At 32.4% G+C, this 19,872-nt stretch overlaps 1 protein-coding gene across 2 annotated transcripts in view; it reads right to left on the reverse strand.

Moving 5' to 3' along the window:
- Positions 1-886: 886 nt before the first annotated feature.
- LOC148604423 (uncharacterized) overlaps positions 887-19,872 on the reverse strand; it is a 31,004-nt gene continuing 12,018 nt past the window's right edge. For both annotated transcript variants that reach the window (XM_088549844.1, XM_088549845.1), the window contains 15 exons: positions 18,482-18,572; positions 18,055-18,135; positions 14,863-15,075; positions 14,346-14,534; positions 13,468-13,626; positions 13,014-13,147; positions 9,213-11,322; positions 8,744-8,905; positions 8,235-8,357; positions 7,552-7,639; positions 5,520-5,658; positions 4,737-4,788; positions 3,590-3,673; positions 1,993-2,082; positions 887-1,292 (listed from right to left, as the gene is read on the reverse strand). In XM_088549844.1, coding sequence (XP_088405970.1) covers positions 1,047-1,292; positions 1,993-2,082; positions 3,590-3,673; positions 4,737-4,788; positions 5,520-5,658; positions 7,552-7,639; positions 8,235-8,357; positions 8,744-8,905; positions 9,213-11,322; positions 13,014-13,147; positions 13,468-13,626; positions 14,346-14,534; positions 14,863-15,075; positions 18,055-18,135; positions 18,482-18,572 — 3,961 coding nt within the window. In that variant the 3' untranslated portion in view covers positions 887-1,046. The remainder of the gene's footprint in view (positions 1,293-1,992; positions 2,083-3,589; positions 3,674-4,736; positions 4,789-5,519; positions 5,659-7,551; positions 7,640-8,234; positions 8,358-8,743; positions 8,906-9,212; positions 11,323-13,013; positions 13,148-13,467; positions 13,627-14,345; positions 14,535-14,862; positions 15,076-18,054; positions 18,136-18,481; positions 18,573-19,872) is intronic.

A 19,872-nucleotide genomic window follows, 5' to 3' on the forward strand; every position in this document is an offset into this window, starting at 1 on the left:
TTTATTAATATTGTTAAAAAACAAGTTGTGATTGATTTTTTTTATTTGAAATATCAGAAAAAGTTCTTTGCAAATATTTAATGCATTTAAGTATGGTAGAATATTGTCACTTTTTTGCTCGTGCAACTTGGTTACCCTATATTTAAAAATCAAATGTTTAAAAAAGTGCTTGTCCCATTTCACTGAAACTTTGCAAATGCATTCAGTATGTGTGTAGGAAGATACCTGTATAGTTATTTATTTTTTCTAAGACAAAAAGTGACTCTTTAGGTTACAGACCACCAATTCAACCAATGAGCATTTGGAACGTACGCAAAAATAGTCCTACGCAAAAATTACCCCTGTTCCTCATAGTGCTGTGAAAAAAGTTCTCATCTTATTTAAAAAATTTAAACAGTTTCTGAAAGGAAAAACATTTCTGTACATTTTATAGGTGCATTTTGCTTCTTGTGATGTGAAGCCTAATCTCCATAATGATTTTTGAAAATATACCCCTATCTTGTGAAAACACTGGGATTTCCCATGCTATTTATAGACCCTTCACTTCCGGTGACCAGTACTGCACTGCAAGTCTGCTAACCCCACATGCCATTCTGAGGATTGTGAGCTGACATATGTAGAATCATGCTGATATATAGTCCTCTGCAGGTTAAAGTTAAGGTAAAGTCCAGAGAAGCCATTGAATATTGTGAAATTAGCATAGAAGCCTATGGGAAGTGGAATTAGTGGTTTTTAGCCTATATAGTAATATTGTTGTAGTTGGAATTTTGTAAAGATTCTACTGCAAAACAATAGTTAGCCTGATACTTTCTAAAAGTCATGAATTTCTGAAACTTCCATACAGAGAATCCATGACCAGCTGAGCAGAATGAACAAACATCAAACACAATCTGGACATGATTTTATTAAGTTATGTAAAAATTGCACATTAAAATTTCATTTATATCAAAGGACGTGTAATACAAGTGTTTCTATATTTCCAAATCAGTTCTACTGTCATATCCATAGCATAGACATAATTCTGTTCATCTGAATCAGTACATTAACTATGGGTTTATTTTTTTCTTTCCCCTTCCTCTTCCTCTCGAAGGACTTTTCTGTGAATCCTTTACCGGACTATTGACTTTAGATTTAGCTTTCTTAGGAGAACTGTCCTTTGACCTGGTTTTCTTAGGAGAACTATCTTTTGACTTTATTTTCTTAGGAGAACTGTCTTTTGACTTTGCTTTCTTTGGACTTCTTCTCTTTTTTTTGGGACTTCTCCTCATGTTTTTCATGGTAAAGGTGATGCACTGAAAGAGAAGATATTTTCTTTATCACCCACTAATCATGGTCACCATGACTTTGTCTACTATCTTTAACTCAGATATTGCATGCATATTTTGACCTTATATTATACACAATGATTAAGATTTTAATACATACTGTGAAAGCATTATTGTTCGTGGGGTATCAATTTTTGTGGTTTTCGTGGGTGAGCCAAACCACAAAATTTGGCTCACTCAAAAAGAAATTTCCATTGATGTATGTGTATACTGAAAATCTCAAAACCACGAATTCAAGAAGCCACAAACTTGTGTTTCATCCCTAATCCACAAAAATTGGTATCAACGAATGAAGTACTATCACAGTATTTAATTCAAGGGACCGTTTATCTTTAGTTTTTATAGTATGGATGTCAAAGGCTAAAGTCCAATGAGAGACTTTCGAATGCCAATTTAATGCACTCCTATGATTTAGAGATTCACTAATCAGTGTAATGATCTATTTTTCTACATGCATAGAGCTTAAATCTGTTACCCAATGAAATGCAATCATATACTGAAATCAACGTAATTTCTGCAAGTGTTAATGAAAATGTCTGGGAAACTCTTGGCTTTCATTTTACAGAAAGAAAGAAAAGAGCAATGTGCTGATACATTTACAAATAAAGTTATGCCACACAATAAAACAATTAGCATAAACAATGAAAATATTGATTCATACATATACCTTATCATCTAAGAATTCCTTTAATTTCTCCATGCCACATTTTATACCAGCATCAGTTATTTTCTGTTTCAAGACATCCAATTCAAGGGGCTGAAAAATAAATGTCAGTATATGTACCATATACCATAATCTATATGTATTTGCCTGGGTTTCATGAACAATCTCAAATAAAGATATTCCTAAAATCCTTGAGTTTTTATTCCAATCTTTAGTTTTAAGTGATTTGATTGGTCTAATTTTAAGTTGAGGAAGGATTTGAACAAAAACTCAATTTGAGATTCTTTATAAAACTGGTCCCAGGAAGTACAAATCCATTTCAAGGGTAATAATAAGACCAACTAAAAGTTATATTTTCCTCTATCTCTTTCTAGGGTGCCCAATTTTTATAGCCATATAAATAAGATAAAAGCAACAAATCACACCCCTCATTTTTTTCCAGATATGTAAAAAGCATCCTCATCATAATGCTTTGCTCCCTCATTGGTTACACATTAACCAAGATAGTAAGTTTGAGTGGACTTATAAAATGATTTGTTCCAGCATAATAGTATGGATTGTATACATTGACAGAAAATTCACAATATACATACATTTAATTTGGAGATAAAAATTACATGCTTACAAAGATCAGGTTTGCCAAATCATTTAGAACCAGGATGACATGGAATATTTAAGGAAAGTTTCTAATTTTTAACAGGTTATATGAAATAATCTGGTTTGCGGCAGTTCAGAAACATTCCGTATAATTTAATTTCTATCAGGTGATAGTCCAAATATTGATAATTGATTAGTATTCAAAACATTATTTCGTTTGAGATTATTTGAATCACAAAGTGTTGATCAAACAATGTTAATGACAACATAGACCCAAGCCAAATTATACAAAATAATCTGGTTTGCTTGAAGAGAACCAACCAAAAAGCTTGTTACAAATCAAATTAAATCATATACATATGATATCATCCTGGTATCTAACTATTGTCACTCATAAAAATGAGGCCCAAACAAAAAACTAAGGATGCAACATCTACATGTAATTCAAGGCAATTTCATAATCATAATGAGCCTTCATTAGCTCATGCCCCGTGCAGGTCCGGGTGTTAAAAGAGTAGGCCTGCAGCAGCGCTAAGCTTGTCGTAAAAGGCGACTAAATAGTGCTCAGAAACCTAGCCGGGGGCTAGACGCTCTGCCCACAGAGCAACTGGGATGTGTGCCCCAGGTGGTGGAATGGGGTACCCCTGGCGTGATACATGCTGGGGTTGTCAGGCTATAATACGGAAAACCTGACCGCAAACCATAGTGGTGCACCGTGTTGGGAAAGATGCCACGTTCCTCGCACGTTAAAGAACCCTGCTGTGGTATTCGATAGGAGTAGGAACCTTTGCGCTCCGCCACAGGAGGCTAAATTGCCCGACCTTACCCATCCCCCTTTTTCCAGTGGCAATCAAAATTTGTCGACCCTATTATCCTTGTGACCCATCCTTTTTTTTCATTTCATGTTCATTTCATCATCCATTTCATGTTCATTGTCTGAATATAGCTGAAATATTGCTGCTCGGACGTTAAACCCCAACAAACAAACAAAAACAATCATTACCTCATACATAAGGACCTTGATCTGTATCTCAGATTGCTGGTTGATAAAATCCATCAATCTGTCTGACAAACTCTTCTCTCCTGGCTGAAAATATTTGTACAAAGAAATTGTGTTGTCCATTTAACCATGAAACCTGTCTCAGATGAACCCATATTCTACTAAATCTTTGCTAGGTTTAAACAGGTGTTTAGTTGAAGCAGATTTCATTTGACTTGTTTGACCTGAATTTAAAATAGTTAATTTACAAAAAATTGCTCTATCACAGAATTCGAAACCCTTAAACCACCAAGGCTTCAGCCCTCCTATAGCACATGACAGCACTCTTTCAGTGCTGGATTTAGGTTCCCATTTCAATTTATTTGGATTTAAGCATTTTTTGTATTGCAATTTATTTTTGGATCCCAATTTTCTGTTTAATGTTGCTGATGAGGGATGACTCTGAAACATGAGTAAATCATACAGAAATTTTAAATATTTTCACATGATTTGTATTTTGTATTTACAGTCGAACCTCGATGTGTTGAACTCAGATTAGTCGAAATCTTGGATAACTTGAACTAAGTCCCAGCAAAACTCCCCTTACTCCAATACAATTTTATCTCGGATGATTCGAAACCTCCGATAACTGGAGCTAATAAATCAGTCCCATCGATAGGACTTCGAGGTTAATTAACCCTGATGTCTCAAAGTCAACTAATTAGTCGGAAAACTGATTGTTTTATTATAAACCATGATCGAAGTGTGTTTTAACAATAATTAGCGTGGCTATTAAAATTTATTTGTTGACACTCTTTATGGTTTGATTTTTTTAATTAATCAATTTAAAATTGCGTGTGTTGTTAAAAGAAACAAATTTTATTAATTTTCAACATAAAGTACATCTCTCTATTGTTGAAATGATACATTCTGAATATGTCAATGGAAAGTATTTCTTATGCAATTTTCTTTCTTTCTTAATCTGATTGTAAATATATGTTTTCATATTTTCTTTTTTACTTGTTTTTTGTTGATGATGGCATTATAATAATTGTAACATATACTCCTATCCAAATTTAATAAAAAAATTGAATATTCTTTACTGAAAAGATATAAATAACACAATTAATCTTTTTTTTTTTTATTACTTTTCTATTTATTAACATTATACCTTCAGAGGCTGAGTATCCTCTTCTTCTAGGTATGTCTCTTCCATCATGTCACTGCAATAAAACAAATAAATTCACATATATATATATATGAGGATAAATGAGATGAAAACACAAGAGTTGCGATAACAATGACAGTTTATTTAGTTTTTCAACAAAAATCCAACAAAAGAATACTCTATATGTAAATATATCATGAAAGATCGCTGTGTACAAACATGAAATCACAATGCTTCTAAATGATCTGAGGACAATTTCATGTAATGAAGAAATAGTATACTTACTCCATGAATGAAAACTTACTAAGAAAAAACTATTGAGTGCAGGCAATGTTATGCTAGGGATAACCCCAGTCATTCTAAATACACTCAGTTCATTAAACAAAAGGTGAAAACTACCAATAAGAATTTAAAAATTTAACCCATCAAACCTTTGTCTCCAACTGAAAAGCATTCTGCCAAGTAAAAGTTGAGAAAACTGTGACAAAAAATTGATTTTAAAGATGCCATTTCAAACAGGAATATGGGGAAAGACTACGTCAAAATATGAAGACTTACAACATAACTCATCATGCCAAAGCTTAGTACTAAGTTATGAATTAGTCTGCCAGTAGACCAGTAGAAGCTGAGAAAGATACCACTAGAATAACTTCACATAAAGGATGGAAGAACAAATGGACTAGGTAATTGTAGTGTAGTGTTCATCGTACATGTATGAATACAAAAAAAATGAGATTTGTTATTGTCTATATACACCATATGTTGTCAATCAGTTCTATACAATACCTTTTTATTGATTCTTGACTGTCATTAAAACTCTTGTCATCTTCATCACTATCACTTTGATTTTCAGTCTCTCCCATGTCTGATGTCTTCACATCTGTTTCAGTTGCCCCATCATCTTCAAATTCACTATCTGTTTCATCTATACAAAGAACATGTGTAAATGAAACTTGTGTTTACTTTAATTTTTTCCTCGTGTGTGTCTGTAAACAGCAAGTAACATATTCTATGTGATACATATAGATTATTAAATGCCATTTTTCATATCACCCTTGGTATCAGCCTGAGACATAGTGGAGGGCTGGTATAGATCAAGGGCTGATACTAGAAAGATATGGACATTACAATGTACAGTCCAACCTGCCCTAATGGTCACCTCAAACCAGCGGTCACCTTCGTTCACTTTCAGTCCCACCCGATTCTTTCCCTTACATATTTTAACTCCATCAAATGCCAACCTCTCTAATGCAGTCAGCGGTCACCTGTTTATTAAATTTAAAAAAAAAAAAACCACACACACACTTTGTTTAAAACAGCAATTTTAAGTTCACATTCGGAACTTGATTCAAATCAACAATTTGTTCACCTTAAACACCAGAGAATTATGGTACAAGTAGTATAACAGGTATTAAAATGAGATTGCCTAAGGGTCAATAATTTATCTATCAATATGCCTGATTGATCTTGCTCATTAAAAATAAATTAATACAAAGTATTCACATGCATGCTCATCTAATCAACTTTTCATTTTAGACTTTGAAAATTGACACATTTGACGAAACCTCCTTTGAAAGGTCACATCTCTTGAGAGGTTACTTTTACCATTCCCCAATGGTGACTTTTAATAAAGGTTGCACTGTACTTACCTATTTATAACATATGGCTCTGAATAGAACTGCACAATAATCAACAGTTTCAGTACCATTCAATATAAAATTAAAAATTGTATGGCTCATGATAGGAATTGATTCCCTATTATTGTCTGTTTTTGTATTTGTTTTTAACAGTTCTGTTCAGAGATGTTCAGAAGTTTTCTGACATTTACACTTATCCTTCATAAGTTTTCTGATACTAACACTTATCCTTTGTGAAGTTTTCTGACATTAACACTTATCCTGATGTTTTTTTACTTAGAATGCTCTATGAGATAAATAATTTGTTAATATTTGTTGTAAAATGTTTTAGTTTTTGTTGTAGAGGAAATGCCTTTGAAAACTCACATAAATGGTGCTGGATTTTTGATGTTTGACTTGTTAAACTAATTGCTATCCTCTTTAGACTAGAACCTCTTCTGTTCTTTAAAGATATTTTTTACAAAGAAATCACCAGTGCACTAAGTTGTGAAGGGAGATAATTCAAAGACATTTACAAAGAAAGCACTGAAAGTTAGATAGGTTATAAAAGTTATAACTAGTGGAATATCAGATCATTGTTTGTAATGCTTTTACATTCATTCATTCATTCATTCATTCATTCATTCATTCATACATGAACATTTAAACAAGCAAATTAAATTATAATATGGAAGTCACCCTCCCTTATATATTTGTTTGATTTTTTAAAGGAAAACTGTACTAATAAACCAAAAATGCAAATATCAACCAAACAATAAAGATATAAGCTTTGCTCAAGTAAATATAACAGAAATCTATATTTGATCATAATTTAGGGTCACTTATCAGAACTATAAATACTAATTGTCTTAATTTCAATAGAGGCATCTTGAAGAATTTCAAAAAAAATTCAAGACCCCTTGAAGCTCTACAAGTTCAATATCTGTTATTGTATTATCACCTGCCCAATCAATGGCAAACTCAGTTTAAAACAATAAAATGATGTGCATGCTTCTTCAATTACTTGAACTAAAAAAATGTTACCAGCCCTGGACTGATATAATCTGTCACATACATTTTCATCCAAGAAGACTATAATATGCTAAGCCTATCACAATGAATTTGAGGCGAAACAAAAATAGAGTTATCAGAAAAACCAGGGGAAAAGACAGTGCAAAAATGAACTGCCTAACATTACTTACACTGATGAGTTTTGTGGTAGATATCCTTCAGTAACTTGATCATCCTCTTCTTTCCAACAGGTTTAACACCATAGTTCTGCACATGTTTCTGTAGAGAGATAGTTTCTATGGTAACAAGAATAAATATTGACAAACACAAACCTTCTCATAAAGTTTTCTCTAAAGATTGCTATATCTTTTTATACTAACACTGATAGTCAAGTCACAAATTGAGAAAGACAGAATAATAAAAAAACCTACCTATACCAGACAGTTTTAAGAGTCCCTTCATAGCAATTTAAATGTATTTTGAAATTTGGGAAACAGAACACCTGTCTAAACTGAATACTCTCTAAACTGAATACCTGTCTAAACTGAACACCTGTCTAAAATGAATACCTGTCTAAACTGAACACTTAACTAAAATGAATACCTGTCTAAACTGAATACCTACTAAATGAACACCTGTCTGAACCAAACCAAATTTAAAGTACAAAAGTTGTTTAGTTTAGACAAGTTTCACAATGCTACATAGCCTCCTCTCTGCAGCATCATTCTTTTATATGAGATCAAACACAATACATATACAAATAATTATATGTATTGTATACAACTACTTGTTGTCTATAAGTAAGTGAGGCAATAAAAATGGAAAGAGTAGGTACCTCAAATATAACAATATCTTTACAAGGTATTACTTTTACCTTAATTACAGGAGTGGCCATATCATCATATTTAGGCATAGGTGTGAATGGTGAAGGTTCCTTCCATTCTTTTGTTTTCTTCTGTTTCTTTGGCATTACAGGTGTCTTAAAATCATGGATATTCTGAAAATCAAAATAACAGTTCATGATTACGTACTATTGTTTCCATATGTAACAACATTATAAAAGTAAACAATAATTTTGTTACATAGTTCAAGTCCTTGGGTTTAATATAATCCAAATCACTGATTTGTACTGGGAACTTTCTTTGTGTTGCTATTTCTTCATTTCTTTCTCCGCTCCTTTAATTTTGTTCTTCCTTCTATAACATTAAAGGCTCAAAAATCATTTACAAAATGAAAAATGCTATATACAAAAAAATCATACTCTTAGTTTTCAACTTAATGTCCTTAAAATGACAATCTTTAAAAAATCCTGCTTGTTGAGAATCCTGACAATCTTATGTCAATAAGTTGTAAGGATACATAACCATACATACAGAAGTTTACCTTTATGGAATTAGAACCGTGTTCTTGTTGCATTAAACTTTCATCACAAAATGTCAAATTCTCAAATTCCACATTTTCTTGGTCTTCAAGACACTCTGTTTCAGTTGAAGTCTCTTTTACCCTCTTCTCTGTAGCTTTAGGGCTGTCTAAGTCAATTTCACTCTGATAAACAAAGGGATGTTATATCACATGACTCAAGAAATATTTTGACAGTTGTCAAGGGTACTAAATTGATAATAGCAAAGTTAAAATGTGTATTTTTCACATTTAAAATGTAATTTTTACCAATGTTCATGTTAAAGTTGAAGAATTCCTATAATTAATGTAGTGGTGAATAATTGTAAATAGCAAGATTTTCAATAATGCTCAAACTAAGTGAACATTAAAATGTATACATGTACATGTATTTAAGTTGTGTTCATATTGTGATCAAATCTGAAGAAAAACATAATAAACGGTATGAACATACTGTTATCCTTGTTCTGTTGATACCAGGTGAATCACAGTTGACAATTCCACCAAATTCACCAGCTCCAATGTCATCAAAACCCTCCCAAACATCATCAAGTGACACTCCACCAGTCACCGTGGAAACATCCATAACACACTCCATAGTGCTATCACCACCAGTCACACATTCCTCTGGATCAATTAAATTGATGCCTTCATCACTCTCAGACTCTGTGATACTCACTCCTGGTTGGTCCTCTTCCTCAAAACACTTATCACCATTATTTGTAGTTGCAAATACCTCATTACTTGTGGAGTGATCCAAAGAAAGACTTTTAGTTAACTTGTCATGATTTTCTTCTGAACTTATTTCTCCACCAAGAAGTGATTTTTTAATATTGATGGTATCTGCACTATGACCAAGATTAGTACCAGCACTAATAGTGCCAGAGAACGTAATGTCTGAACTCTTTACAAAATCAGATTTGGAACTAAATTTCCATTTCCTCTCCTTTGTTTTAAATTTAGGAGATTGTTTGGAAGTCAGTTCAAAAAAATTATCACTTACAAAAGAAACATCACAGTCATTGCTGTCTTTAGTTTTGAACCTTTTGGAAGTTTCTGGGACATCTGTTGGGGACTCCAATTCAAATGTTTTTCTCTTGGCTTTCCTGGAAATAGTCACACCAGAATGTGACAGATTTAAATTTTCAGTTTTTGCTCCAGTTTGAGAACAACTTATCTCATGAGATGATGTATAACCCTGTGACCTTGACCTTTGGATAACAGGAGATGGGCTAGCAAACAAATCCCCACCTGATGTATTTAAACTGGCATTTAAGGCTCCTGAGTATTCATTTGAATTGTCACAAAGATTTGAAATATGGTTATCAACTTTGTTATAAGATTCTGCAACTTCTGTGTTGCCATGGTTACTATTATCATCTAAAATAATCAAACTATCATTACTATCATCAAAGCTCTCATGCAGCATCATGTTATTCTGGCTAGTGATATTGAAATCTTTCTTTTTCTGATTCATTTTTGTGGAACTGTTACAGAATTCTTCACCTTTATCTTTTGTTTCATTACTTTTATCATTCTGTCGTCTACTGCAGTTATTAAAGTCAAGTTTCTTATCAACATCCATTGATTTATCTTTCTTATTACTAGACCCTCTTAACTGTTTAAACTTTTGAGGACTATTTATAGTTGGAAGATCATCATGGCTGAAGCTAGTCATTAGTTTTGTATGAACCACATCCTCAGTATCAATTGGTGGCTGATCAAAGACTTTCATTGACTGAGAAGCAGGAAGAAGAGGAATTTCAGGTGAGTACTCTCTGTCCAGTATCTTAATATCACTACCAGGACTTAAACTGTGGTGAAAATTGGCATATTTATTGTTTTTTTCAGGATTAATAGGTTCAGGCCTAACCTCTAGCTTGTTAGATATTCGTAGATTTTCTGTTAGAACTTCATTGTCATCTTTAACACTTGGACAGAATGATGGTTGATCAGTTTCCAGATTTTGACTTAGATTCATATCTGATATTGAGGATTTTTCAGATGAGCTGACATTGCTGTAAACTTCTAAGTCCTCATTTTCATAAATGATGGAACTGTTTTTTAATTTTTTATCAGGAGACTCGTGTTTAGTGGATTTATTACTTAGAATCATTTTTTTTGCACACTGTTGATTAATCTTGTCACTAAAGGTTTCAAAAAGGTCTTCCTTGACCTGATCTATTTGCATTACTTTTAATGGTGAATTTTTGAAAATCTTCCTTCTTATAGATTTTGTCTCTGTCTCAGAAATACTTTTAAGGTCACTTTCTTCACTAAATCTTGATGACTGAACATCTACTTCAGAAAAATTCTTTTCTGGGGATTGACCTTGAACCTGACCTTCATCGTCTACATCAACCCTATCTGAGCCTATACCATCATCTTCTTCATTTAGACCTTGACTTTCACTTTCATCATCAGAGTCACTCCACAGTTGTTTCAGTAAACATTCTACTGAGGTTTTATCCTTTGAATGTAGGTCTAAAGAGTTAAAATCCTGTACTGATTCTGACTTAGCCTGAAGTTCTTGTAAAATGTTATGAAGTTCTGTTAACTTAAATCTGGAAAAAAAGTTGACAATAGCATTAATTCAACAAAGCAGCCAAAACACAACACACGAACAAAGATAAAATATTTGAAACAGATGGTTTACATATTTTTATATAGACTTCTTGTCCACGTTCTCACATGAGATGTGTTTGTATGTGACAAAGTGTTTGTGTCACCTGCTCAAAAGTTCCATATTTTAATGTTTTGAAAAGGCAGCCTTAATGGATTGTGGTTTTATAACTGTCCCTTTGCAGACATTCCATGCATTTAAGTTTGAGGACTGCAGATCCATTCAACACCCCCAGACAGACCTGTTTCACAGGAAAAAGTACAACATATGTTTTGAAAACACCTGCAAAACATTTGCTAGGCAGAAAGTTTTCATTCTTCTTTTTGGACAACTGTGAAAATCATATGTTTGAAATCTACAAGTTAATTCATAAAAAACAAATTAATAAAATTTATATGGAAATTACAGTCAGCCCTTGATAGATGAAATCATTGAAATGTGTTTGAACTATTGAGAGATTGAGTTATTGCAGTGTTAGCTTTTAGCCATTAGCCCGAAGCCCGGGCTAGTAAAAATTAATTCTGGCTAGTGAAATGATATGTACATTTCTTGTTTCAGATTAGTTGAAGCCCTTACAGTCCTCTATTATTAAGGCTAGTTGTTGAGAATTTTGAAGGGAAGGACTGTAATTGAAGTTAAAAGATTTCTGGATTTATTTCGTTGCATATGAGTTTGATTTGATCATTGGAAATTGCTTACTTGATACTAACTAGAATACTAGTAATTCTATGCTCTCTACTGGACACTGATCGAAGTGAGCAGAATATAACGACTGGATTATTTAGGTAAATTTCCTAGTAAATTTTGTTAGTTTAAGATATTTTTCATTTGCTTTCAAAAGGTTATGTTGATTTGTAGACATTAAAAATACAGTGTTTGCTTTTTAAAAACTTTCGGTTTGAAATTTGTGGGTCCGTAATTTGTTTTCATCCAATTCTCTTTGATGCTTTCATCATGATGACTTCAGATCATTCTCAAACTTCAATCAGTATTATTTGTTGAATTAAAACTAATTAGTGATTACCTAAAATCACAAACTTTGATAAATGATAAGGGTTCAGTTTTCTCACCTTTTATTACCCAAGCTGACAAAATGATTGACAAGATTGAGTTGGTGAGGGTTATTCTATAAGATTTATTAATGCACAGACTGACAAGTCAGTTCAAGTGTTCAAGAAATCGTAGTTCGAGAAATCCAAGATAATTAACACTGATTATGCAGAAGAGAATTTTGGTACTTAGAATTGTGTTTGAGAAATCTCGGGTGTTCAAGCCAACTGAGTTCAAGGAAGTGAAGTTCAACTGTATACATTTTACTTAGGACTTAAAAGATGCAAAGTGTAAAACTTTCAAACAACTTTAGAAAACATATATTTCATGAATTTTTATATAAAAAAAACATGTATTTCCATATTGGCCTTGAACATAAAAAAATGTAAGTATCTGTTGCAATTTTTTCTGTATAATGTAGTTTTTATTGTGCTCTAATGGATGCAGCAACTTGCCTTACTTAGACACATTATTCCGACACACTTATAAAGATGCTCTAGTCAAAATGTTTTTTACACATATTAAAAACCTGAAAAATTAAAAAAAAAAGACTCAAAACATTATTACTGTTGCCTTACAAACCTTTCTGTCAGTATAAGAATATCAGTAAGACAACTTTCTGTGACAGATACCAGCCCACCATAGATGTATTTCATCAGACTATTTATAGCATCCAAACTGAAACTTTGAAGATATATTTTACCACTTTCTTCAAGCTGAAAAGAGATTGTTGATTAGTTTTGTCCATGAATGTTTTGTAATGCTCTATCTTAACCTAGTAAGAATTGGATTTTTTTATGTGCATGTGACCTTGAACTTTCACCTACTGACTCAAAAGTCATTGAGTGTCTTTCTTAAAAGTGTAGACAAACAGTGAAGTATGAATACCTTGAGCATTCCAAGACTCGTAGTGCTTTATCTTAACCTATTAAGAATTTGATTTCTTCAAGTGCATGTGACCTTACACTTTCACCTGCTGACCCCTAAGTCATTAATTGTCTTCCTTTAAAGGTGTAGACAAAACCTGGTTGCATACCTTGAGTATTTCAGGACACCTGCATGTTAGTATAGCTCTGTGACAGTATACTATATCATTCCCTGCTGTATAGATCTCAACATCACTATGGGTAGGATTGTTTACCATTAATAACATGGATCTCTGTAGCTGCTGTAGAAGGCTGGAAGTCTGTTTTGACTGAAAAAAAAAATAAAATCACACCTAAATTTTCTTAAACTGAATCCAAAGACAGCTTGCATTTGATCTAATTTTTGGAAATTTTCTGTAGTTGTGAAAATAATTTGTTTCAATTTACAAGTAAGGTGTATCATACACTTTACTTCTTCCATCTTCCAGTGGAGGCATCAAGACTAAGCTCAAGCAGAATTTTTTTTTCTTGGAAAAAACTCAAAAAATGTGAAATAACAGGGAACTACTCATGTAAATCTGATCTTTGTATAGAGGGTAATGTTATATAAATCAACTTATAACTAGTAAAGTATTATTGCCAACTATGTATATATATTTCATTAAAAATATGTATTAAAGAAGATTCAATTATTGCCAATATAGAAATTATTGCTATGTTTTTACTATGGTGAAAATGAAGCTGACTTAAAATCTGAATAAATAAAACTTGCATCATGATATTTCTGATACTAAAGATGCTGGATTTTTCTCAAAATTGCAAGCATTAAAATTGCATTTTAGACATTAATGATAGCACATTTAAATAAAGCATGCAAACAATTTTCTTAATTGTATAAGATATGAAAGGTAAGATAAAATCATACCGTGTATTCCCAACAATTTTGTGTATGGGATACTTGTTTTCATTTTATTTGTTTTCAATACAACTGTAACACACTTCTAAGAGTGTAACAAGAAGTTATTATTAGAACAGATCTTCAGTATACCTGTACTACAATAGGTACTTCAGGGCAAAATCCAGAACAATTGAGCTCAGTCTGAGAGAGCAGAGTGTCAGGTGTCATCTGAGAAGCATCAGCAGCCAGCTCTGCCAGAACCATAGCAGTCTGTGTTGAAGCTACCATAGAATCATCAGGAAGTGACTGACTGCCAATCTCATTCCTTGTTACTTCAGTCTGAAATAAATTTTAACTTATAAACATATGAAATTAGCCATGGATAAAGAAATTATCTCTGACAGTATGATCTCATAATGACTGCAAAATTACAATGGATTTAAGCCCTTGAGAGTTGAAAAAGTTTTTTCCATAAACAGACCTGAGATGTTAAGGGAATTTTAAAAAAAAACAATGTATTCTAGATTTAAAAGTTTTAAGCATATCCCTTACACTGTTTCAATGAAAGCATTTTCAGTTTACATTGGACCTCAATTGATACATGTAGTAATGAAGGTTTCACTTAAATTTGACCTGAATACAAGTAATTATGTTAGTTTCAATTTACCTGTGGTAAAGGTGCCTTTACAGGTGTTTTCGGTTTCATGAATGATGAATCCCTTCCTGGTATTTCTGACATTCTCCTGACTTTTGACCCAGGTTTTACTCTATTGACCTCAATAGGAGGTACCAAACACTTGACGTAGAACAAGTCTTTATTCCAGTTTTCTTTGTTGCTAGAATCTTCCTGTAGACTACATTTTCTCCATAACAAGGGAATCTATAGATTAAGACAAGAAAATCCTATTACATTTTAGAAATTCTATTAAGTAAACAAGACATATGACATTACAACAATAAAAGAAATATAATGGTTCAGTACAAGTCAATGTACCAATATGTGACAGGCAAATAGTGATATAGTAACTCCCAGGAATCTGAATCCCTGACCTGGTTAAAGTTTTGCCTTTCAAGGGCAATAACTCTTACGCAGAGTTGATCGACAATTTTGACTGCAAAAAGACTTTGATAGGACTTGTCATAAGGATCATTTCATCAATTGCAAGTTCCATTCTATCTATTATAGTTTTCAAGATATTGGCTGAAAAACAAAAACAGATCTCATCATGCTGAATACTTTTACCCGTGTCAGAATTTGATTAAACCTAACAGTTTTGGAGATATAAGCAAAAATCTGCTGTCTGACCACTATGTCCTATTTTTAGTAACACGGCTATGTTTTTTTTTAACCAATCAAAATTCCAAACAGTCATTTTTTTCAGGATACCCATAAAAACAAAAATGCCAACTTTCACTGAATTCTGTTCAGTTGTTTCTGTGAAGAAGTTTCTGAAAGTAATAACATCAAAAAAGCAAAAAACATAAAAAAAGGGCAATAACTCCAACATGGGTCAACAGATTTTCACCACAGTTAGATCTCATTGTGCTGAATACTTTTCTGAAACCTTATGTTATACTCTCAGTAACAGAGGCCATGTTTTTTAACAGATCAAAAATCCAAACAGTCATTTTGTGCAGGATACTCTAAGGAGCAATCATATTAAGTTTCATCAAAATCCATTCTATAGTTTCAGAGGAAAAGATGTTTGAAGAAATTGTTAAAGACAACGGATGCCAAGTTATGGCAATAGCTCACATGGTCCACGGACAGGTGAGCTGAAATGGGACAATGTACTATTAGGACCTTAATTGTATTATTTAGCCAGCTATAGTTAAACAAGTACAAACAGTTTAAATAGTTTCTTCTCTTGGTTTTAATCCATATTTATCATTTGAATCTAAACAAGAGGCTCTCAAAGATCCTGAATTGCTTACCTGACAAACCTAACTCTTTTAACTAAGTAAGTAAATGTATCATGCTTTGTTACCCTGTTTGATAAAAAAATGCGGAAAAAGAACATATATTGATGAATGCTGTAATTCAAAAGAGTACCTAAGGTACTGTAAAATGTTGGAAATGCCTTCAAAGTGATTTTGGAACCTCTGGAAAAAAATTTGGGCAGGGGTCCCCAATGCCCTGTTATTCCACCAGGTCTGAGAGGGACATTAGCCCAGTGCAAATTTGCTGAAAAGAACATAAAATGAAGTTAAACCATAGCTATCCCAAATTTTTATCATCACCATTCATAAAAACCAATTATCGTTGAAATCAAAGCATCACCATTCAACTTAAAACACCTAGTTTCATAAAGAAGCAAATGATGACAATAGTAAAATGGCAGCTATTTTAAACTGGCTGTATTGAAAATAATACTGCCAGTCAACTCAGAATATCATGTTTATCTTATGGGTAGCTTCCATTTTCATTATTCTTCTACAGTTGAGGAAAAAATAGCAAAAAAGCATTTTGACCCCTATGCTCTATTTTTAGTAATAAAGGCCATGTTTTTTGACTGATGAAAAATTTTAAATGACTGGTTTGTGTGGGAAACTTTAAAAAAATAATTTCAACTTTTATCAAATTTTGTTGCAATAGGTTTCGGAGAGTTGTACACATTAGAATGACAAAAAAATCTGTTGCAGGGGCCATAAATCTTACAGCAGGCAAAAATTCATTTTGAAAATTTTGGCAAAGGTCCATCTTCTGACATTGAACAATATAACTCTCCATCAGAATATTGCTAAATTCAATGGTTTTTGAGTTACTCGCAAAAAAATAAGTGTATTTCGATCCCTTTGTTCTATTTTTAAGTAATAGCAGCCATGTTTTTTTCAGCATTTATAACTCAAACGGTCATTTAATGCAGGTACCCTAAAAAACAGTAATACCAACTTTTATTAAATTGTGTACAGTAGATTATGAGGAGAAGATTTTTGAAAGTAATAACATCACAAACAGCAAAGAACATCAAAAAAGGGCAATAACTCCAACATGGGTCAACAGATTTTCATCAAAATTTGACCACAGATTGTTCTCATCATGCTGAACACTTTTCTCTGTGTCAGACTTTGGTTAAACCTAACGGTTTTGGAGATATATGCAAATACAAAGTTCGATTTTTAGTAACGGCGGCCATGTTTTTTAACAGATCAAAAAGCAAAACGGTCATTTTGTGCAAGATGCTCCCAGGGACAATCATATTAAATTTCATCCAAATCCATTCAATAGTTTCAGAGGAGATGTTTGAAGAAATTGTTAACGAAGACGAGAACATACGCCAAGTAACGGCAATAACTCATATGGCCTATGGCCAGGTGAGCTAAAAAGTCAAGAAATTATCATTATCCAATACAAAGAGAACAGTTGGAAACTGTCGGAAAAAATGTGTAACTGAAACAAAAGAAACACAGACACACGGAAACATGGAAACACAGACACACGGAAACAAGGCAACACAGACACACGGAAACACAGACACATGTAAACAAGGAAACACAGACACACGGAAACATGGACAAGGGTAATACAGTTTACCCCCTATCCTACGGAGCAGGGTATAAAAAAGAAAACACTTATACTATAGCCAAAATATGATCCCACCTTGTAGATGTTTATAGTACATATTGTTTAATTAGTATAATACTGTGAAAACAGTCGAAACACTCTTTAGACTGTAGATTGGTTTGATCTAGACAGGTGTTCAGTTTATCAAGGTTAAAGTTTCATTTTACTGATCTAAAGGACTTATAAAGTGTCTTGGGTTTAGACAAGATTTTTGTAAGTAAATAGGGAATAAATGAAAAAAGGTATATTAATGCTGATATTCTGTAACCAAGTATCAGTGAAGTATACATGTACCTGGGTAATTTCATCAGTATATTTATTCGGTAAAGTACTTGAGATGAATTCTGGAGTTAGTTCTACATCACTATCTTCTTCCTAGAAAGAAAACATTATTATTGGAATAAATCTGACAGACTTACTTCTACCATTAATAATAATGAATTTTTTTTTTTTTAATTTGGATAATCTTCTTCATGAACAAATGATAAATGATATATTTCAAGTATATATTCATGAATATTGTCATTCTCCATTTAAAAAAAAGAACTGATCAAAATGAAAATTAAACCATTCACTAACATACAGAGTAGTTTTTTTTCTAAAAAAAAAAAAATAATAGAAACAAATCTTTTATAAAGTAAAATAAAATAGCTATATAACTTCATCAAAAATCTCATTTTTGTATTATTATGGGGAGATAATTCCAATTTTTAGAAACAACCTCTGGTATCAGTACTGTAGTAATTCTCTGTGATAACCTCCTCTTCTTCTCTTCTTTAGTCAGAGCCACAAGCATAGCAGGCTCAGAACCACTGGAATGAAAGTAAACATCAGTCAGGAGATGTTGGTCATTAATGTGTCTTAGTGTCATTATATTTATATTTAGTCTGATTTTAAAGAATTGTTTCATTATGTTACCATGAACTTTATTATTTTTGTTGTCTCTTCAAAGCTTACTTAAAGGTGTGTTTATCCTTGTTGAAGGCCTTTTGATGATCTCTGAAAGTATTTACTATTCTGTATTTAGGTTACACGATAGTGCATCTGTTACATTTCATAGTATTCATTCTTTTTTTCTAATTACTGTCTGAAGTCATATCAAATTAAATACTGTTTAAACAATACATGAATATTTTCCCAAGTTATGACACCTTGAACCAAACAAAAAACTCGTCACAGAAAATAAACCCACTTCCTTCCTGAAATTGTGCTTTAGATCTTTAGAACTATATCAAACCAGCCTTTATTTACATTATTACCAGTCAGTAGTATTAAACTAGAAAGTAATAATCTGTCATTGCATCCCCAACATATGAAATATTTTATGACTAATAGCATGAAAAGATTTGGTTTAGAAACAGGAAGTGTGATGAACAGACACATGTACATGAAGATCACTACATGTAGTTCATCAAAGTACTTTTATTCCTTAGTATCAATTTTTGTGGCTTAGGGAAAAAAAACAATTTGTAGATTCTTGAATTAATGGATTTAACAACTCCATCATACATATGCATGTAAATTTTCTTTTTATTTGGGATTCAAAATCTGTGGTTTATCAAACCCACATAACTATGAAAATTGGACCCCATGAATAATGATACTTTCATAGTCCAACAGATATAACAACTTTCACAGTCCAACAGATATAACAACTTTCACAGTCCAACAGATATAACAACTTTCACAGTCCAACAGATATAACAAGTACTGTCTAAACGAAAACAAGAAAATGTATAAAATATTAACAATACAACCAAACAGTCAGCTGAAATAAACTTGAAAAAATGTGATACAGCTCCCCACTACAATAACAATAATTATGTTAAAATTATAAACTAAGTCTTCAAACTGGAAGTTGATGTTCATTGTTGTTCAAGTCTGAAATGGAATTCCAATGATAAGACATACCTATGCAAAACTCCTGTCAAAATATAAAGTGGCTGTGATATTAAGTGGTTACAGAGAAAAATGTTACAAAATGTTATAAATGACAATAATGGACAGACTAACATAAAAAGGATGGATGGTCACCATGATCAGTTTATGTATATACAAATAAATAATGCCTCCCATAAAAGAGGGGGCATAAAAGCAATAACCAGACTAAGT

Source organism: Perna viridis, chromosome 10 (genome assembly GCF_037379345.1).
Source record: "Perna viridis isolate PV_CMFRI_1.1 ecotype Kerala chromosome 10, ASM3737934v1, whole genome shotgun sequence".
Taxonomy (NCBI): Eukaryota; Metazoa; Mollusca; class Bivalvia; order Mytilida; family Mytilidae; genus Perna; species Perna viridis.